The sequence below is a fragment of the Camelus dromedarius genome, chromosome 36 (genome assembly GCF_036321535.1).
Source record: "Camelus dromedarius isolate mCamDro1 chromosome 36, mCamDro1.pat, whole genome shotgun sequence".
NCBI classification, from domain to species: domain Eukaryota; kingdom Metazoa; phylum Chordata; class Mammalia; order Artiodactyla; family Camelidae; genus Camelus; species Camelus dromedarius.
In genome coordinates, this window is record NC_087471.1 from 12,860,507 (window position 1) to 12,876,659 (window position 16,153).

Here is a 16,153-nt window from a genome sequence, read left to right on the forward strand (position 1 = left end):
CCATGGCTCCCCCCAGCCCAGGTGCTGCCCGGAAACAGGGCTACCAGCGTCTGCAAATTAAAACAGCGACAGCAACTACCACCCACTGAGAGCACGTCACCTGCCAGGTGGACCCCACACATCACTGGTCCACGTGACTCCTCTCACTGCTGGGGGAGAAGCAGGTGCAGAGGTAAGGGCCTGCTCAGGGCCATGCAGGTCCCAAGCAGCAGGGCTGGACTGCCAGCTCCCACCCACCCAATGCCCGGCTGGCACTCTGAGCCCTGAACCGCGTGTCCGCTCTTCTGTATCGTCACCACCGCCCACAATCCTGGGCTCTGCTAGGTCACTTCTGTCTTTTGATTTGTCCCCTCCTCTGCTCTTGGCACAGGCATCCTCAGCCCTCCTTCCCCTGGCTGGTGCAGGGTGTAAACACGCAGAGACCATCGCCCCTGCTGCACACGGCCACCTGCCTGGTCCGCCCCCGTCAGAACCTTCCCACGTGTGAAGTGCATCATCGGGAAGAAACGAGACTCAGACTCAAAACGTGCGTCCTCCTGTCCCACAAACCACCTGCTCCTGCGACAGTTCCCAGCATCCACCGGGAAAACGCCTCGCCATGAACCGCGGGCTCCGGGACGGCCGAGCCGGTGAGGACACGGTGAGTCCCAGCTCCGCCCTACCCGGCCTCCCCAGAGCGCGAGCTTGCTGAGGTCCCCACTGTGTTCTTAAAAGGCAGAAAACTGAAAATTGGAATGTGTCAATAATAGTCAAGGACACACACTAAAAATACAATAAAAAGAGAACGTTCCACATTTGTTCCCTCAGATACACCAAACATGAGCACAAATACTCATATTAAAATGTAACTTTTTAGCAAAGGTAGTGATTTTGACTTTTTCAAGATGACGGTCCTGTATTCACTGACTGAAGGAGCATCAGCGTGGAAACTGTTCCCCGTCAGTGGTCTGCGGTGCTGGACCACGACCCGACTCGTGGGTAAGGCTGTTTCCATCTCATCTTAGTGTCTTTGCAGAAACGTAACTTTACGTGACCATGTGACCTTAGGATAAACACTGTACAAACTTCTGCAAGTTTGTAAGCTTTGCTAAAATTACCTGTATCATTTTCTAACACAGTATTTCCTTCAAAAGAAATTTTAAAATATGGAATGATAAATAGATTGGAGATTTTTAAAATGATGACTCCTGAACAATCTTCACTCGTGAATAATAAAATCGTTAGCTTGGCTTTCCTTTTCTGAAAAGTGTTACTTACATGACCTCTGCAGGCTTCGCACAGTACCCTGCCACATGGCGAGCCATTAACGCACAAAATCACTTCTCACTCACTTTGGTGTGTCCCCCGTACACAGCAAAGCACAGAAAAGCTACGAGATCCTCAATAAAAAAAAATCTGCGGCTTGAACTGGGAACACGGCGTCCAGGAGCCGCCTGTTCAATTCTAAGCGTTCACTTGATTTTTTGACCGTAAATCTCTGGTTGAAAATGAGACAAAACATTTGGATGTAAACAAACAAGAGTCCTGAATGCTACACACAGGCCCTACTGAAGTTATGACTCATCTACACTTCCACGCCGCTGAAATCCCACGGAACTAGGAGTGTGTATTTAAGGGCTGTAGTTTGTGAGTTTTTCTACTACAGCTTTTACGTCCCACTCATTCCTTTCTCCGTAGGACTCAGCCGATCTGGAATTACACAGTGTAGGTATGTTTACCGCCCTCTCTTGTCTCAGGCCAGCCCTCGTCCCCCAGAGCGGCAGCCCCACCACCCACAGGCTAGTGTCCGCAGCCGCCCCTTGGCGACACTCACACAGAGCACGCTCTTGTGCACCCGTGCTGCTCACGGAGACAGACGCTAACCTAACAGAACACACCGTCTCCGCCCTGGGAACCGAGCTGGGGGGCAGTTCAAGCCAGAGCAGCAGGACCCCCGCAAGCACCGCTCCCCACCACCCCCTGCCCTGCACGCCCCCCACCTGCGGGTTGGCGGCCAGGACCGTGTAGTTGCCGTCGTCCTCCAGCGTGGCAGCAGCGGCACGCAGCGAGCAGGTGCCGTCGGGGTCGCTCTGCAGGCTGTAGTGCTGGTTCCTGGGGGAGATCTGCTTCCCATCCTTGAACCAGTAGATCTGAGGGAGGAAGCAGACGCCGGTCAGGGCGGGGCCCTGGGGCCACATGCTGGTTCTGAGCGGCCAGCCGGGGAGCTGACCCCAGGCCGTGTCCTGCTGCGCTTCACAAGCTACTCATCCTCTTCTGGTGTCTAAAAAGACGCTCATCAGGAGGCTGTTGACATCACCGCAGTTCTCCTGCTGCTGCTGGTCTCCCGTGTCCCTAATGAAAACGTGTTACTTGTGAGGTCAAGGTAAAAAGGTTATTTTAGACAATGAAACCAGGCCCCAAACGCCAGTCTCTCCTCCGAACTGTCAGACACGCAGGACATGGTGTGTGTGTGTGGGGGGGGGGGTCAGACACTGCTGCTTTACTTCCGGGCCCAGGAGCAAAGGTTACGGCCGGTCAGCTCTCCCCACTGTGTCAAAGGAAACACAGAAGTACTTAAACATAATAATTTTCAAATAATATCTTACCTTGGAGTGATAGAAAATTAAATGTGAAAAATAAAAATAAATCATGATTAAACAAAAAAAATTCCAAGTGGCCCAGTGTCCCTCCCTCACCTGTGGACAAGGCCCCAGGTCCCTGGGCCTCTCACGGCTTAGCGGTTGCTGCCGACCTGGCCTTGAACTGCGCGGTGGGTGAAGGTCACAGAGCCGGCAGCCCTGTCTCTCCGGGAAGGCTTCTGCACCTCCTCTCCCACCTCGGGAGGGAAATACACCCAGCTTCACTGTGGTCAGTTCTGTCCCTTGCGACTAAAAGCACTTCTCACTGGTTCCCAACAGAAGGAACTCAGCTCAGAGCCTACAGGTTTTTAAGAACTTCCTGCGTGTAGATCAAGACACAAGCTGAGACCACAGCTGGCGTGCAAGGTCCGCTCCCTGTCAAAGCCTAGAAATAGCACAGACAAAACACACACGACCGGGACCTGCCACCATAGCTCTTCCTGCCCTTAGTTTTCAGTCAGCTCCACATTTACAGAAACTACAGCATTCATGTCCAGAACCTAAAAAATTAACCACCCAACAGACGAGTGACTTTTGGCTCTAGAGTGACGTTCTGTAAAGTGTGATACTTTGTAACTATCACACTCTGAGCGGCTGGATTATTTCCGATGCAACAGAGAAGCCGTGACGAGCCTGCAGCTTCTCCCTTCTGCACTCCTGCCCCTAGGCCACTCCTCAGAACCATGTCTTCTCTTAATCTGCACCTCTAGTACTCTTGGAGTTCAACTTTCAAGTGAAAATTAGGAGGCAGTGCCGACGTTTTACAGAGTCTGCGGATGGACAGGGAGGTACGAGAAATGAAAACGAGGGGAACCAGATTCCTTCCGATCTTCTCAAGTCTCCGTGGAACAAGACGTCAAGGGCAGAACAAGAAATTCTTTAAAAACAAGCTAAAAAAAGATGTGTATTTTTAACCACGATGACTATTCCAGACTCTAACAATCCCAAGGTAGCTTCTTGAGCATGTGCAGGAGAAACAGTTTGCACTAAACCAGGGAGGGCAGAAAAAGGCAGGCGGCCAGGAAAAGAGGAGGACGGAAAGGAGGGAAGAAGCAAACCTGCCGATACGACATCCTGGAAAACCAGCCTGGGACCCACAGCCTTGTGAAGGCTGCCGCCCGCCCAGCAGGAATCAGCGACCCTAGAACCGGACCGCTGATCCTGTCCTGAGTAAGGCTTACAGAGAACGTGGGCCTTTCTGTGAGGATTCTGGGCAGGCAGGTTCCCACCGAGGTCCATTCCTTAGCTGAGAGTTGGTCCCCGTGTGGGCGCCTGCCCCATCTGTGAACAGGCCCCCGCGGGCGCGTCCAGACACCAGCAGCCTCCTCTAACTCCGGGTTATGCTCCAAGCCTCGCTTTACTGGGGGGAAGACGGGTCTGAACACCTATGGCTGCTCTATTTTGGTCTCTCTCTCTTTCCATGGGGTTGGAATTTGGTTTTAGGGGAAGAGTTCGGTGGTAAAACTTACTTGCCGCAAAAACAAAACAAAGGTTGGAGCCACAGACAGAGCACGTGGGAGTCATGGGCGCAGCGGCCCCCCCAACGGGGCTCCTGACGCCCCCCAAGCCCCAGCGACGCCCTTCCCGCAGGGGCTGCGTTCCTCGCCCCTGTGTGCTTCCTTCACACGCTCCTGTCCCATCATAACGTTTCTCTTCCTCTTGAAACTGTTGCCATCATTTCCGCCACCATCTGAGTTTTCCCTGGGGACACACCTCTCCTCCCTCCGACCCTGTGGGCGGAGGACAGGCCCCAGTGGGGAATGCTCCAGGGGCAATTTTTTGCTGGCTTCTGCAAGAAACCTTAGAATTTTTACCATCCTGGACTAAACTCTGTATTAATGTCTCGGCTATTAGCTGTGTCCTGTGATGGTGTAAACCTGGAGTTTCCATCTCTCACGGTGTCGCTTCCGTTCTCTTGAGCTCTAGGGAAAAGCATCGTCCACCCTGCTGCTCTGTGGGGCCAGCGAGCGGTGACTCTGGTCTCTGTCTGAAGACAGGGCCCCTCCACCCAGCACCCCGACATGCCTGCAGGGCACGCCTCGTCCGAGGACCAGAGGGTCCTCCAGTCACCCTCCCGCACCTGGATCCCCCCCACCCCCGCCTCTGCAAACACAGGAAACCCTTGTCTTGGAGACTAAAGGTCTGGCGTTCCCCTCAGCAGCGGCAGCACTGCTCCTCTGTGCAGTGCAGGCACAGGGTTCCAGTCCCAGCCTGGCCGCTCACAGCTCCCTGGCCTGGGGGAGGTGGTGGAGCTGCTCACGTGGATCTGGGTGTGACAAGGATGACACCTTGAGTGAATGATGGGCGTGTGAAAAGCTCCTTGTCAGTCACCTGACAGTTACTGTTCTCCTGTTCTATTCCGTTCCATTCCTGTTCCCAATCTATTCTATTCCCTTTTCTTTTCCGTCCTGTCCCAGCCTATCCCTCCACCCTTGCTGGTTTCTGACACCTCGTGACACAGCCCTGACCTTGCTCGGCTTCCCGAGGAGGGTTCTGCACTCCTGCTGCCACACGTGCTGGGCCCCGGAAGCCCAGCTCCCCCCTCCCCCCGGAAACAAGACAGTTGGGAGGCTGCGCGTCAGCTCACCTTCGGTTTTGGGCTCCCGGTCACCTTGCACGTGAAGGTCACCGGCATCCCCTCAAAGATCTTGTAGTGTCTCAGCTTCACCTGGAAGAGCGGGGCCACGCCATCCTCCGTGGCCACGTCCCCCCAGGGGGCCTCCTCTTCTGGGTCCTCCACGGGGCACCTCTCCAGCCGGTACTCGATCTCACTGATGAGCCTCTGCTCGCAGCTGGACACCTTGTACTCCTGCGTCGGACAGAGAAGGGGCGCGTCACCACCCCCGTCCCTCACGGTACCAAGTGCCCCTGAGCCTGGTCCCCGGAGGCAGGCCCCCAGGACAGTGACGTCTGCACCGTGGAAACAAACAAGTGCAGGCCCAGCTCAACTCCATGCGAAACAGAACACCTGGAAGTTAGTGTATCTGATGCTGCAAATTGTCCTCAAGTCTTACGGTCCAGAAAAAAACCAACTATGAAGATGAATTTCTGTCTTGTTCCCCTTGGGGCGGTGAGAAGAAAGGAAAAGGCAGCAGTAACCCCAAAAACTGTTCCCAAAAGTGCACACAACGGCACATGGGCCCTTCTGTCGGGGGAGAGGGGGACCGCGGTGCGGCCTGTCCCATCAGACGAGTAACAGAGAAGTGGCGGCAGCTCCCCTCCTCCCAACGCCCCCCAAGCCTCTGCCTCCTCTCTGCAGCGAGGACCCCTACTCTCCACCCTTTCACAGAAAAAGTGGGTCGACTGTCAAAGGTTTGGTTAAAAAACACAGCAGCAAAGAGCCGGTCACACCCACAGCCGAGTAAGGTGGGCCCTGAAGGTCTGCTTACAAAGTCCAGGGGAGACAGGGCAGCCCGTGGTGAAACAGTTTCTGCTGAACAGTAAATAAAAGATAGTTTTAACGAGGTTTTCTCAGAAGCCACTCAGCCTTTAAAAACCAGTCTGCTGGCTTTAGGGAAAAAATACAACAATATGAATAAAACGGCAGAAAAAAACAAGCTTTTTTGTCTCATAACTATGAAATTAATCAGTTTAAGAATTAGCTCTTTTTCCCCTAGGAAGATTTATCAAATGCGAAACTTTCCATGATTTAAAACTCAGAGTATCTACGAATGACAGGCTCCAATTCAAGCTTGTAAATAAATGACATGAAAACCACACTGTGGTGCTTCTGTCCCCCAGGCAGTAAACGTAACAGATGTGGCTCAGAGCCTGCATAACTACCACGTGGCGGTAAGCGCGGAAGCAGGCAAAGAGGGAGAAGCGGCGAGAACAGACACAGGGAAAGACCGGGACAGAAGGAAGGTGGAGGCGCGACCTTCTGACCGTCCAGAGGACTCCCTACAGAAGCGTGAGGGGACCCGGGGTCCTGCAACGACAGAAGGGAACAGGTGAAGAATTAGAACAGAACAGCGAGAACCTAGCAAGATTCCTAGTCTCTAAGGGAAGTGTCCATGGTGGCTGTGTTTAACAGGAAAACGCTCAGATTTGGAAGGCTGGGCCCCTTCTCAACAGACCCGAGGCAGAGTTCACTTGATCCTTTAAGCCTGTGTTAAAAAGCTCTCTTTCCTCTTAGAACGACATCTGGGGACTCCAAGCAGGAGCAGTGGAGATTACACAACAGCTCACGTCAAAGCCACAAGGTGACTCTGCTCGGTGTCAGCAGGGGAACAAAACAGCATTTTAGGTTTCCTGCTGATCTGTGATTTGTAACTACACACGTGGAGGAATATAGAGGCTTTTCTGCACAGTCACCTGGACGACATGGGAAATACTAGCTATTCCAGACAATTTCAGTGAAGACCTGTTCCTTCACACAAACCCATTCTGCACTGAAGCACAGGACAGGAAAAATGGAAAGACACTTGAAAGGAGGGAAATGGGTCAGTAGGAAGATGAAAGGACCAGGTGTCACAAGCGAAGTGACCCCATGAATCACGCGATGAACAGCTGGGAGGTGACCGGTGCCACCCACGCCCCGCTCTCTGACCCACCCTCGGCCTTCCACGGAGCTAGCTGGCCCCAGGGCTGTGTCCCCAGGAGCGTGGGCAGAGGGGACAGGACCATCTGCTTTCCGAAAAAGCCTGGGGTGCAGCGTACCTGGCTGGCCGCCTCCTCTTCTGGCTCCGGAGCGCTGAGGACGGTGGCGCTGCCGGCCCCCAGCAGGCGGCGGGCCATCCTTTCCTCGTAGGTCAGCCTCTGGGAGGAGCAAGGACAGAAGACGCGGAATCAGAGATCTCACGACTACACAGCAGCCCAGAGAAAGGACGACAACCACACGGTGCGAGGTTCTCTGTGACGGCTCCCTCTCCCCCTCCGGACGCCTGCACACCCAGCAGCCCTTCCTTCCCTGGTTCGCCTCCTCCTGCTGCCCTCCGGTCCTGCCAGCAGACCCAGGGCCGGGGGCCGGGTGACCCACGTGAGCACCACTCACTGACGGGCACAGACCAAAGGTAACTTCCGTAAAGACAGACACGTGTCGTGTACTTACCCCTAACGATAAACACAGAGAAAAAAGACTTAAACAGCAAAAACAATTTTTTAAAGGGAATGTTATTTTCATAGCCATCCACAGGCTTCAGAAGAGCCTCGTCAGGTCCGAGCCTGATAAGAGAGTTTTAGACCAGCAGGCGGAGATGGTCCTCTTTGCTCTGGGGGGGTCGCCCCGTTTGAGCGCACCTCCCAGGGGCTAGGGGACTGGAGGGGCCGTAGGCAAAGGTAAACACAATAATCCATGAAGGCCGCCTGCTCAGCTGAGACCCTCCGCTCATGACCCGACTCGGGGCGGGCTGCCTGTGAAGGAGGCCGTATAACTTCTGCATGTGGCGACTGGCGCTTGGCCCTCAAACGCTGAGGAAGTGGCCACGTTTGTGTTCTGTCTGCGGGGCTGACTGCTGCTCCTGAGGGCGGGCTCTGAAATGACCACGGGCCCACTGGGAGCATTTAAAAAATAAGCGTTTGATTCAAAACAGAGAATAACTGGTAAGGCAGAATTTAAAAAAAAAAGGCAAAACAAAACAGATGTTGCTTCAGATAAGCGTCCAAACTTCTGAATACAGACAGATTCTTTTGGAAACTCTCTAATCAGGAAAATACGCTGGGAAAATTCCCAACTTCCAGTCATTGCTGGTTGCAGTCCCAGCTGAATCCCAGGAGAAAAACAAGAAGCGTGCCAGCGACAAACGAACCCCAGTCCAGTTACTCCCCTCGGTAAAGAAGGGCTGAGGATGAGGACAGGTGGATGTGGGTGCCTCAGTCCAGCAGGTTATTATTTCAATTCATTTTCTCGCGTGTTAAAAAAAAACCATGAATTTAACTTTCAGAGTTTTAAATACCTGCTCTCCTCAAAACCTTCCAAATTTTCACAGAGAACTATACTCATGCACCAGCAAAGAGGGCGGGAGGGACGGCCACCCTGCTCGTCCGATGCAGAAACATCAATCCCATGTCCAGGATGTCCCCAGAACGCAACTGCTACCCTCAGAGGCCAAATCTGCTTCCTAGCTCTGTGTGTAAACCACTATGCCGTGTAGATTTACAGGCTCCGTATAAGAAGCCAGAGTAAGTACAGAATGATATGTAACATCAGGAAAAAGCTGTCTGACGGTCTCATTTTCTAAAACAGGAAACCTCACTTTTCTTGTCTTTCTAAACTCTCAAGTGTGGAAATCTATGGAAGTTACTGGAAATGCCATCCACCACTAAAAAAGACAAATGCAAATATGTATTTATATTAAAAAATGTGATATATATATAACATAAATATAAATACACATAGTATAACAGAATAGCTTACAGAAGTCTTAGTCCACAAGGAATACTTACTTAATCAAGGAGAAAAAGCTGGAGAGATGCATTTACCTGGCTTGAAAAAGTTCCCATAAGTATTTGTTTTAATCTTTCAAAAGCTCTGCTTGACAGAGCCAGGGAAAACTTCCAGAGTATGTACATTTGTACATGCAATCGCTTATTTCAGGCAGAAGGTATCTCCCCTTTGTGAAATCTTCTCTTCCCAGTGAAAGGAGTAACTAACACAAGATCTCATTAGCATTTTCAACCTCCGGAGCTCAAGTGAGGGTGCCGCGTAATTAAACGGAGCGTCCCCTCTGCGCCCCGCCTTTGCGTCACGCGTGGTCTGTGCTCACTGCCATCTGTCAACCCCTGACACTTAAAATCCCTAGAAAACAAGAAGCAGAGAGACCTGCCCTTCTGCGAAAAGCTTCAGAGGGAGATTTTATACACAGAGAAGTTTTCCCATATGAAGCACAAAAGGCCCCCTTCCCTACCGGAGAAATCGTATTCACTAGGCGCGCCTTTCCTGGCTCCTTCGGCTGTGACGAGCCAGTAAAACCAAAACACAAGCAGAACCACCGACGAGGAAGCACCTCACGCACCTCACTTTAACTTGACCTCCTTATCTACTTTACACGTCTGCAGCCTTGAAACAGATTATCATTTTCTCCTTGAATCTGGCTGTTCGGCAGCAGCCTCTCCCGTCCAGATCACGGAACCGGCACCTCCTAAGAGGCTGCACTTCAGCACTGGCCCCGAAATAAAGATGCTTTCTGTGCAGAAGCGGTGCCCAGTGCAGCATCCAAATTCTGCTCTCGGTCCCCAGTCCAGTCCACCGCTTCCTGTGCTCCCTCCCGCCCACCCCTCCCGCGGGATCTGTTCCTTTTCCCCGTAAGGAGCAGTTCCTCGCATGCTCCACGCCCAGCCTCGGCCTCAGCGCTTCCTCCTCGCTCATCTCCCAACTCACAACTTTTACTCCAAGAGTGGTCCATCAATAGGGGTGGGGGGGGGAGGGCGGTGAATGCAGGCAGAGAGGACGTCCCCTCCCCCTCCCCAGGTTCAGGCTCCACCGGCAGCCCCGCCCCCGGTACCGTCTGCCTGCCCCCCCAGAACCAACAGCCCCACCCCCACAGCGCAACCCCGCCCCCCCAGGACCAACAGCCCCACCCCCACACCGCAGCCCCGCCCCCCCAGGACCAACAGCCCCACCCCCACACCGCAGCCCCGCCCCCGTACCGGCTGCCCGTTGTTCAGCAGGTCCTCCTTGAAGCGGAGCTTCCGTTCCAGGTCCTGAATGACAGCATCCTTGGAGCCCTGGATCTCCTCGTCCGAGGCGACCCTGGCGGGCCTGCCGGCCTTCTTGGGGTAGCCCCTGCGGGACGGAGCACGCAGGTCAGTCGTGGGCGCCCCAGGCCCGCCGGGACCTCGTGACACCGCGCCGCCCACCCCCGAGAGCGGTCCTGGGCCCCAGTGACACGTAAAGTCCATGCCGCGGGGCGCGCCTGGGCTGAGTTGGGGGCCCCGGCGGGGGCAGTGATGTAAAGTGAGAACGAGGCGCACGTGTAACGACCTGGGTTTCCGCCCGGGTCAGGTGCGCGACCCTGGGCCGCTGCCTGAGACCCCGAGAGGGTGTCCGGGAGGACGGATTCCTCGACTGTCCCCCTGGTCCTTGGGCGTCAGTTTGCCCAGCATCGGCGCCCCGCCCACCCGGCACAGGTGCAGCCTGCGCCTCCCCTCAGTACCCCATACTGATCTGGGGCCAGGGCTGGAGGTGGACAGGGGTCTGGAGGTGGACGGGGGACCCGAGTGACTTCCTTCCCACTTTCCCTCCTCTCCCTCACGGGGCTGCGTGCGTCCACGTGAAAGAGAAACGGAGCCCCCAGACCACAGGGAAATGAAGGACCAAAGCTGCCTGTCAACGACGTCATGTCAAGGTTAAAAAAAAGCAAGTTAGGAAGGCCACACACAGTGCACTCCCATTAACAAACAGGCAAAGTGCAAGCCTCCCACGGCAAAGGGGTCCCTGGACCCGCCACATCGCCCCAGAAACTGAGAAATGCAGATTTCTGTCCCCCCGCCCGACCCACTGAATCAGAAACTCTGGGTGGGAGTTCAGCGATGTGCATGGAACAAGCCGACCAGGTGATTCTGATGCAGATGAAAGTTTGAGAAACAAACGCAGGAAAATTCACACACGTAAAGTGTAAAGATTAAGTAAGAGGGTGCCTGACTCAGAAATTTACGGTGGTGGTTCCCTGGGGTGGGGGGGAGTAGGGGGGACATGCATGCCGGGGTGGTGTGGGAGGGTCACACAGGGAGCTTGAGACACACTAGAAACAGGTGAGACCTTCACTTTACTGCTATCCTGTACATTCTACCAACACCTGCACGCACTTCCTTCTCTGTACTCTATTTTATGAGCCGTTTCTCAGGGGAAAAGGTTACTTTGCTGCCAAAGTGCCAACGCATCCAGGCCTGAGACCTCTTTGCGGGCATGAAGTAAGGGTGTGCGTGTGAGGTCGGAGCGAAACCAAGATGGAGCATTTGTAAAGGCAGCACCAGGGCAGAGAGGGGTCACAAGCTTTTGAGGCAAATTTCTGGCAACTGATGCTTTTCTATAAAATGAGTCCCACGCTTGTTGTCTGACGTGGAGCAGCCGGGGTGTGATCCCCCAAGTGGCACCTACTTCTGAGGAACAGAGTAACTGGTGACAAAGAGATGCCTTCCCTGCATGATGCTTTGTACAATTACAGAAATAAAATGCACACTCCAAGTAAACTGTTACCCCAACCAGAACTCATCAGAGAACCCTCCCCAGCACACGGGGACCACTGGACGACCACACTCGCCCTGTGCAGGGACACGCTCTGCTCAACTGTGCAGAAGCAACACCACCCGTCCACTCCGGCTTTAACGTGATGCCACCGACTGTTTTAAATAACGTTCTGGTGTCTGGGGGTAAAAACAGCCCAAACATGCACACTGGCGTCTGGAAGGTTGAATCTTCCAGAATGAACGATTCCAAATCTCAGGAAGTCTCTTCTTCCCTTGGCTACTGAGTGAGCCTGAAAGCACCCCTTGATGGACTGTCCCAGGTGGACATGGTCAGCACATCTCAGAGACGCAGCTCAGGGCACGACGTGACGTAGGAGGTGGTGGGTCTGTCTGGCGAGCAGGTAATTTTCTAACCCAAGAGTCCATTTCCTCCTCCTCATCCCACATTCAGCGAAATCGAACGGAAACTAAATTCCACACAGTTGCAGAGTCAGCAGAATCATCAGCACGTAGGTATCCCTCCTCGTCAGTTCTCTGCTGGTGACCCCACCAGCCCGGGGGAAGAAAGAAAGGCCCCAGGGGACCTGGGTGGGCAGAGGCTCCTGAACCTCGTCAACCTCCAAGGGCACTGCCGTGGGGACAGGCTGCTGCCCTGCTCCTTCCCAACCGTGAGGGTCATCACTGCGTCCCCGGCCCCTGCCCCCTGCCGCCCAGACGTGAGAAACAGAGCCTCACCTCCACACACACCTACTCCTCTACAGATAAAAACAGGACAATGCAAACCTACAAACGATACAACAGCCACTTCTGCATCTGATGATTAAGAAAATGGAGGTATATGAAACTCAGATTTAAGACTTACACAGACGAGAAAAAGCCCGACTAATGTATTTCTACTTCATTGAGTCACATGAAGTCAGTCCACTTACTGGCACGTGACATACAAAAAAAAACCATCCTACTAGGAAATAACTAACGTGCAAGTGAAACTGAGTTTGCCGTCACCACATGTGCCCGATATATGAGTAAGTTATTGAAAAGATTCCCCTGACAACAGTTTGGCAGTTTCTACAAGTTCAAGGATGCCAGCTGGTCACGGCAACCCTGAAAAGGACACTCAGTCTCTGGCAAATTATCTGAATTATCATGATGGATAAACAGCTACTTTTTCATTTTTAATTCAGGACACAAATGAGTGATCCCACAGTATGCTAGAGGAAAAGTATTTCCAAAATTAAACGTATCAAACCAATGGAATGAATGCTTCAAGTGTGTGTGGGTGACCGTAGATGAGTGGCCTCTGGGCTGGAGCTGCCACTGGACTCTGGCGTCACGGGGCCTAACCATCTCTGGGCGCGGACACAAAATCAGCCCCACTGCCACCAAGTTCTAAGAAACGGCAGGAGCAACTGGCCGCTTCTGGGGTAACAATCATAAAATGTTCTGACTCCATAACTTAAGTCACTGTCATACATACGGATAAGAAGCAAGTGATTCTATTTCTTAAGATAAAGCCCTTAAAACTGCTTAAAAGAATTTCAAAGGCAAAGAGCAGATTAAACTACCCTTTCTATTTAAGAAGATAGTAGGTACATCCCCCCGGCCTCAGGCTGACTCATGTCTGACCAGATTCCAAATGAGGACTATTAGCACGATGGTTTATTGAGTACGCATCTTCCCGAGAAGCAAGATTCCCTGCCGTTCATAGCAAGAGAGGACACAAAGTATTGCTAAACACACTCCCACTTTCTGAACCTAACAGTTGGCTTCTTTGTAGCAAGATAATGCTCATCTCCTCCCCACCAAATAAAGCTCAGAAGAGGAGACCAGGCTTCCTCAGGCAACTTCTAACCAAAGCCCGTTGTGACATCACTGTTACCCAGACTCCCCTTCCTTAAGTGACTTCTTTATGTTTTCCTTTGACTGAGCTTTCTCCAGTAAAAGATCAGAGAAGAAGCCAGACTTGAAACAGAATTCATGCCATCAACACTCAGAAAGTGCCTGATAAAACAGGACACTGCTAACCCAGGCTCCAGGACACACCAGGTCATGATCCAGTGCCCCCCTATTCTCGAAGGCGGGGCACACCCCCGACCGGGAAACTCGCAGGAATGAAAGTATCCGGAGTGCCAAGGTCTTCTCACTTTCCTCCCAGTACTCAGCCCTCCTCCGGGTTTCCTTCTTTTCTCTCTGAACAATATTGGGATTCTGGCAAGCTCTGGGGCCGGGTTTCAACAGGAAGGGCTGAGATAAGGGAACTGGCTGACCTCTGCCAGCGCTTATTTCTCATCCCTTCAGGGACATGGGCACGCGCTAGCTCGGAATCTTTTACACTTCAACAGAACGTGCCAAACCCCTGTATTAAGGTTTCCTGAGGCTTTCCTGCGGATGTCACCGTACTTCTAGAGTTTCTACGTGAAGGTTGTGGAGAACTGCCGCGTCATCGCTGTGACGTAATGAAAGACTTGGACTGGGACATGGGACCCTCAATCCCTGCAGACAGCACGGCTGGGGACAGGGCTAACTGCACCATGCTGGCTGGGGACACGGCTGGGGAAGTGGGCACAGGGCCTCACTTCTCTGCACCAACGTGAAGCCACTTGTCCCCTTCCAGTCAATCACTACACATTCGAGCTAAAGTGTGTGACTTGCAGGTGTCGAGCAGACTTCGTGATTCCTGTAAGGGGGAGATTTCACACCCCGTCCGTGTCCCTCCTGGGGTGCGCTCTCAGCCCCGCGGCCCCCTCTCCATCCCGAGGACCACTCTGCGCCGATGCGGGGGTGCAGGGACCGGACGGGGCGGGACAGACACTCACGCGGCCGCGGCCGGGGCAGCCCGGGGCAGGCCGAGCGGAGAGACGGAGGTGGTGACGGAGGGGGTGCCGGTGGCGGGCGGCGAGGGCAGCAGGGCGCGGAGCAGCGCGGCGGGCGCGGGGCTCGGGCCGGGGCGGGCAGAGGCGCGGGGCCCGGGGCCGGGGGGCGGTGGCGGCGGCGGTGGCGGGAAGACGTCGGACCCAGGGCTGCCCGGCGGAGGGCTGAGTGGCGGGGGCGGCGGCGGGAGCGCGCCCCACGGGTGCTCGGGCTCGGGCAGCGGCGCACGGCCGGCGGGGGGCCCGGGGGCGCCGGGGCCGGGGTGGGGCGCGCCGGGGCCCAGGCTCTGCGCCGCGATGAACTGCTTGGGGCGCGCGTAGCTGAAGGAGCCGGAGGCCTGCATGGCGGGCGCGGGGCGGGCGGCGAGCGCGCTCATGGGCTCCGGGCGCGCCGGCCCCGGGGACGCGGGCTCCGGGGACGCGGGCGGCGAGGGGCGCGCGCGGGCCTCGCGCTCCAGGCGGATCTGGTGCTGCAGCTGCTGGATCCTCAGGGCGTCCCTGCGGGGAGAAAACGGACACCTTCAGCAGGGACCGACGGCGCGGGTTGCGAAGCCCTCCCCTCCCCGCGCCCCCAGCCCCACGCGGGAGACCCGAGTGCCCTGACCCAACGTCTGATTCAACGCTGACCCCGGAGAGCCACACGGGTTTACAATTTCTGGGGACGGAGAGTCCGCCTGGCCTCCAGGAGCCGTATTTAGTTTTACCAGAACTAGAAACACTAGGAGAAAAATACTTCTGACATGAGTTCTCCATCCTCTCATCTGCGGCCAGTTTTTGGAAAAATTCTATCACAATGAGAAAGTTAAAAGAAAGGAACACTCGATTTAAGTTATTTTTCTGGCAGATTTGGGTCAATCCAGCTTGCTTACTTCATAGCTGTCAACTCTGAGCTCACTAACTACAGCTGACTTTGGGGGGAGACCCACTTCAGTTTCTGCCTTTATTCCCTGAAGAACATGTGCGAAATTTACCCCGAATTTTGGTAGTAAACTCTGAACTGCCAATTATGTGTATAAATCTTTATGCGTACTGACATTTGGTGCCAAATCTCAAACACACGCAAACACCTACCACATGCACATGTTCAATAAGCAGTAACATTACTAACTTTACAATAATGCAGTTTTAATTCCCTCAGTACTTTCCACCAAGAAAAGGTCTGAATTTTAATTTTTGACAAATAAGTTAGTAAGCAGCTAGCAGTTAGCTAAAATCTTACTCTTACTTCATTCAAAAGCTTTCCTGTCCAGCTGAATTTTACACCCAAGATGTTTCCCTTCATTCACATGAGAGAGTGACCCACGGTGGAAGGTGGCACTCTGGGAACAATCCAGAAAGAGGCAAAGCTACGCTCCTAACCTCAAGTCTTTTAAAACTAACAAGAAAACCCCCACGACGTCCTTATTCATAGAGAGTTAATCTTCAAACTCAAAGCAATAAAAGGAATTGAAGCTGCTGATAAAAAGTTTAAAAAAAAGAGAAAGATTTAGATGTTATCAAACTGTCATCAAGTATCATTAGACATTAGCTCAAGAACTC

At 53.7% G+C, this 16,153-nt stretch overlaps 1 protein-coding gene and 1 long non-coding RNA gene across 6 annotated transcripts in view; one reads left to right on the plus strand and one right to left on the minus strand.

Moving 5' to 3' along the window:
* The window catches only part of LOC116149872 (uncharacterized), a 34,565-nt gene extending 33,314 nt beyond the window's left edge, over window positions 1-1,251 (plus strand). For 2 of the 3 annotated variants that reach the window (XR_004133446.2, XR_004133447.2), the window contains exon 3: window positions 371-1,250. This is a non-coding gene — a long non-coding RNA (uncharacterized LOC116149872). Of the gene's footprint in view, window positions 1-370 lie in introns of all 3 variants that reach the window. The other variant, XR_010379217.1, reaches the window with a different exon arrangement.
* The window catches only part of PALLD (palladin, cytoskeletal associated protein), a 283,857-nt gene that overhangs the window by 16,223 nt on the left and 251,481 nt on the right, over window positions 1-16,153 (minus strand). For 2 of the 3 annotated variants that reach the window (XM_064482513.1, XM_064482515.1), the window contains exons 11-16: window positions 14,561-15,112; window positions 10,206-10,341; window positions 7,278-7,376; window positions 6,496-6,546; window positions 5,206-5,427; window positions 1,980-2,129 (exon numbers count right to left, since the gene is read on the minus strand). In XM_064482513.1, the coding sequence (XP_064338583.1) occupies window positions 1,980-2,129; window positions 5,206-5,427; window positions 6,496-6,546; window positions 7,278-7,376; window positions 10,206-10,341; window positions 14,561-15,112 (1,210 nt within the window). The remainder of the gene's footprint in view (window positions 1-1,979; window positions 2,130-5,205; window positions 5,428-6,495; window positions 6,547-7,277; window positions 7,377-10,205; window positions 10,342-14,560; window positions 15,113-16,153) is intronic. The other variant, XM_064482514.1, reaches the window with a different exon arrangement.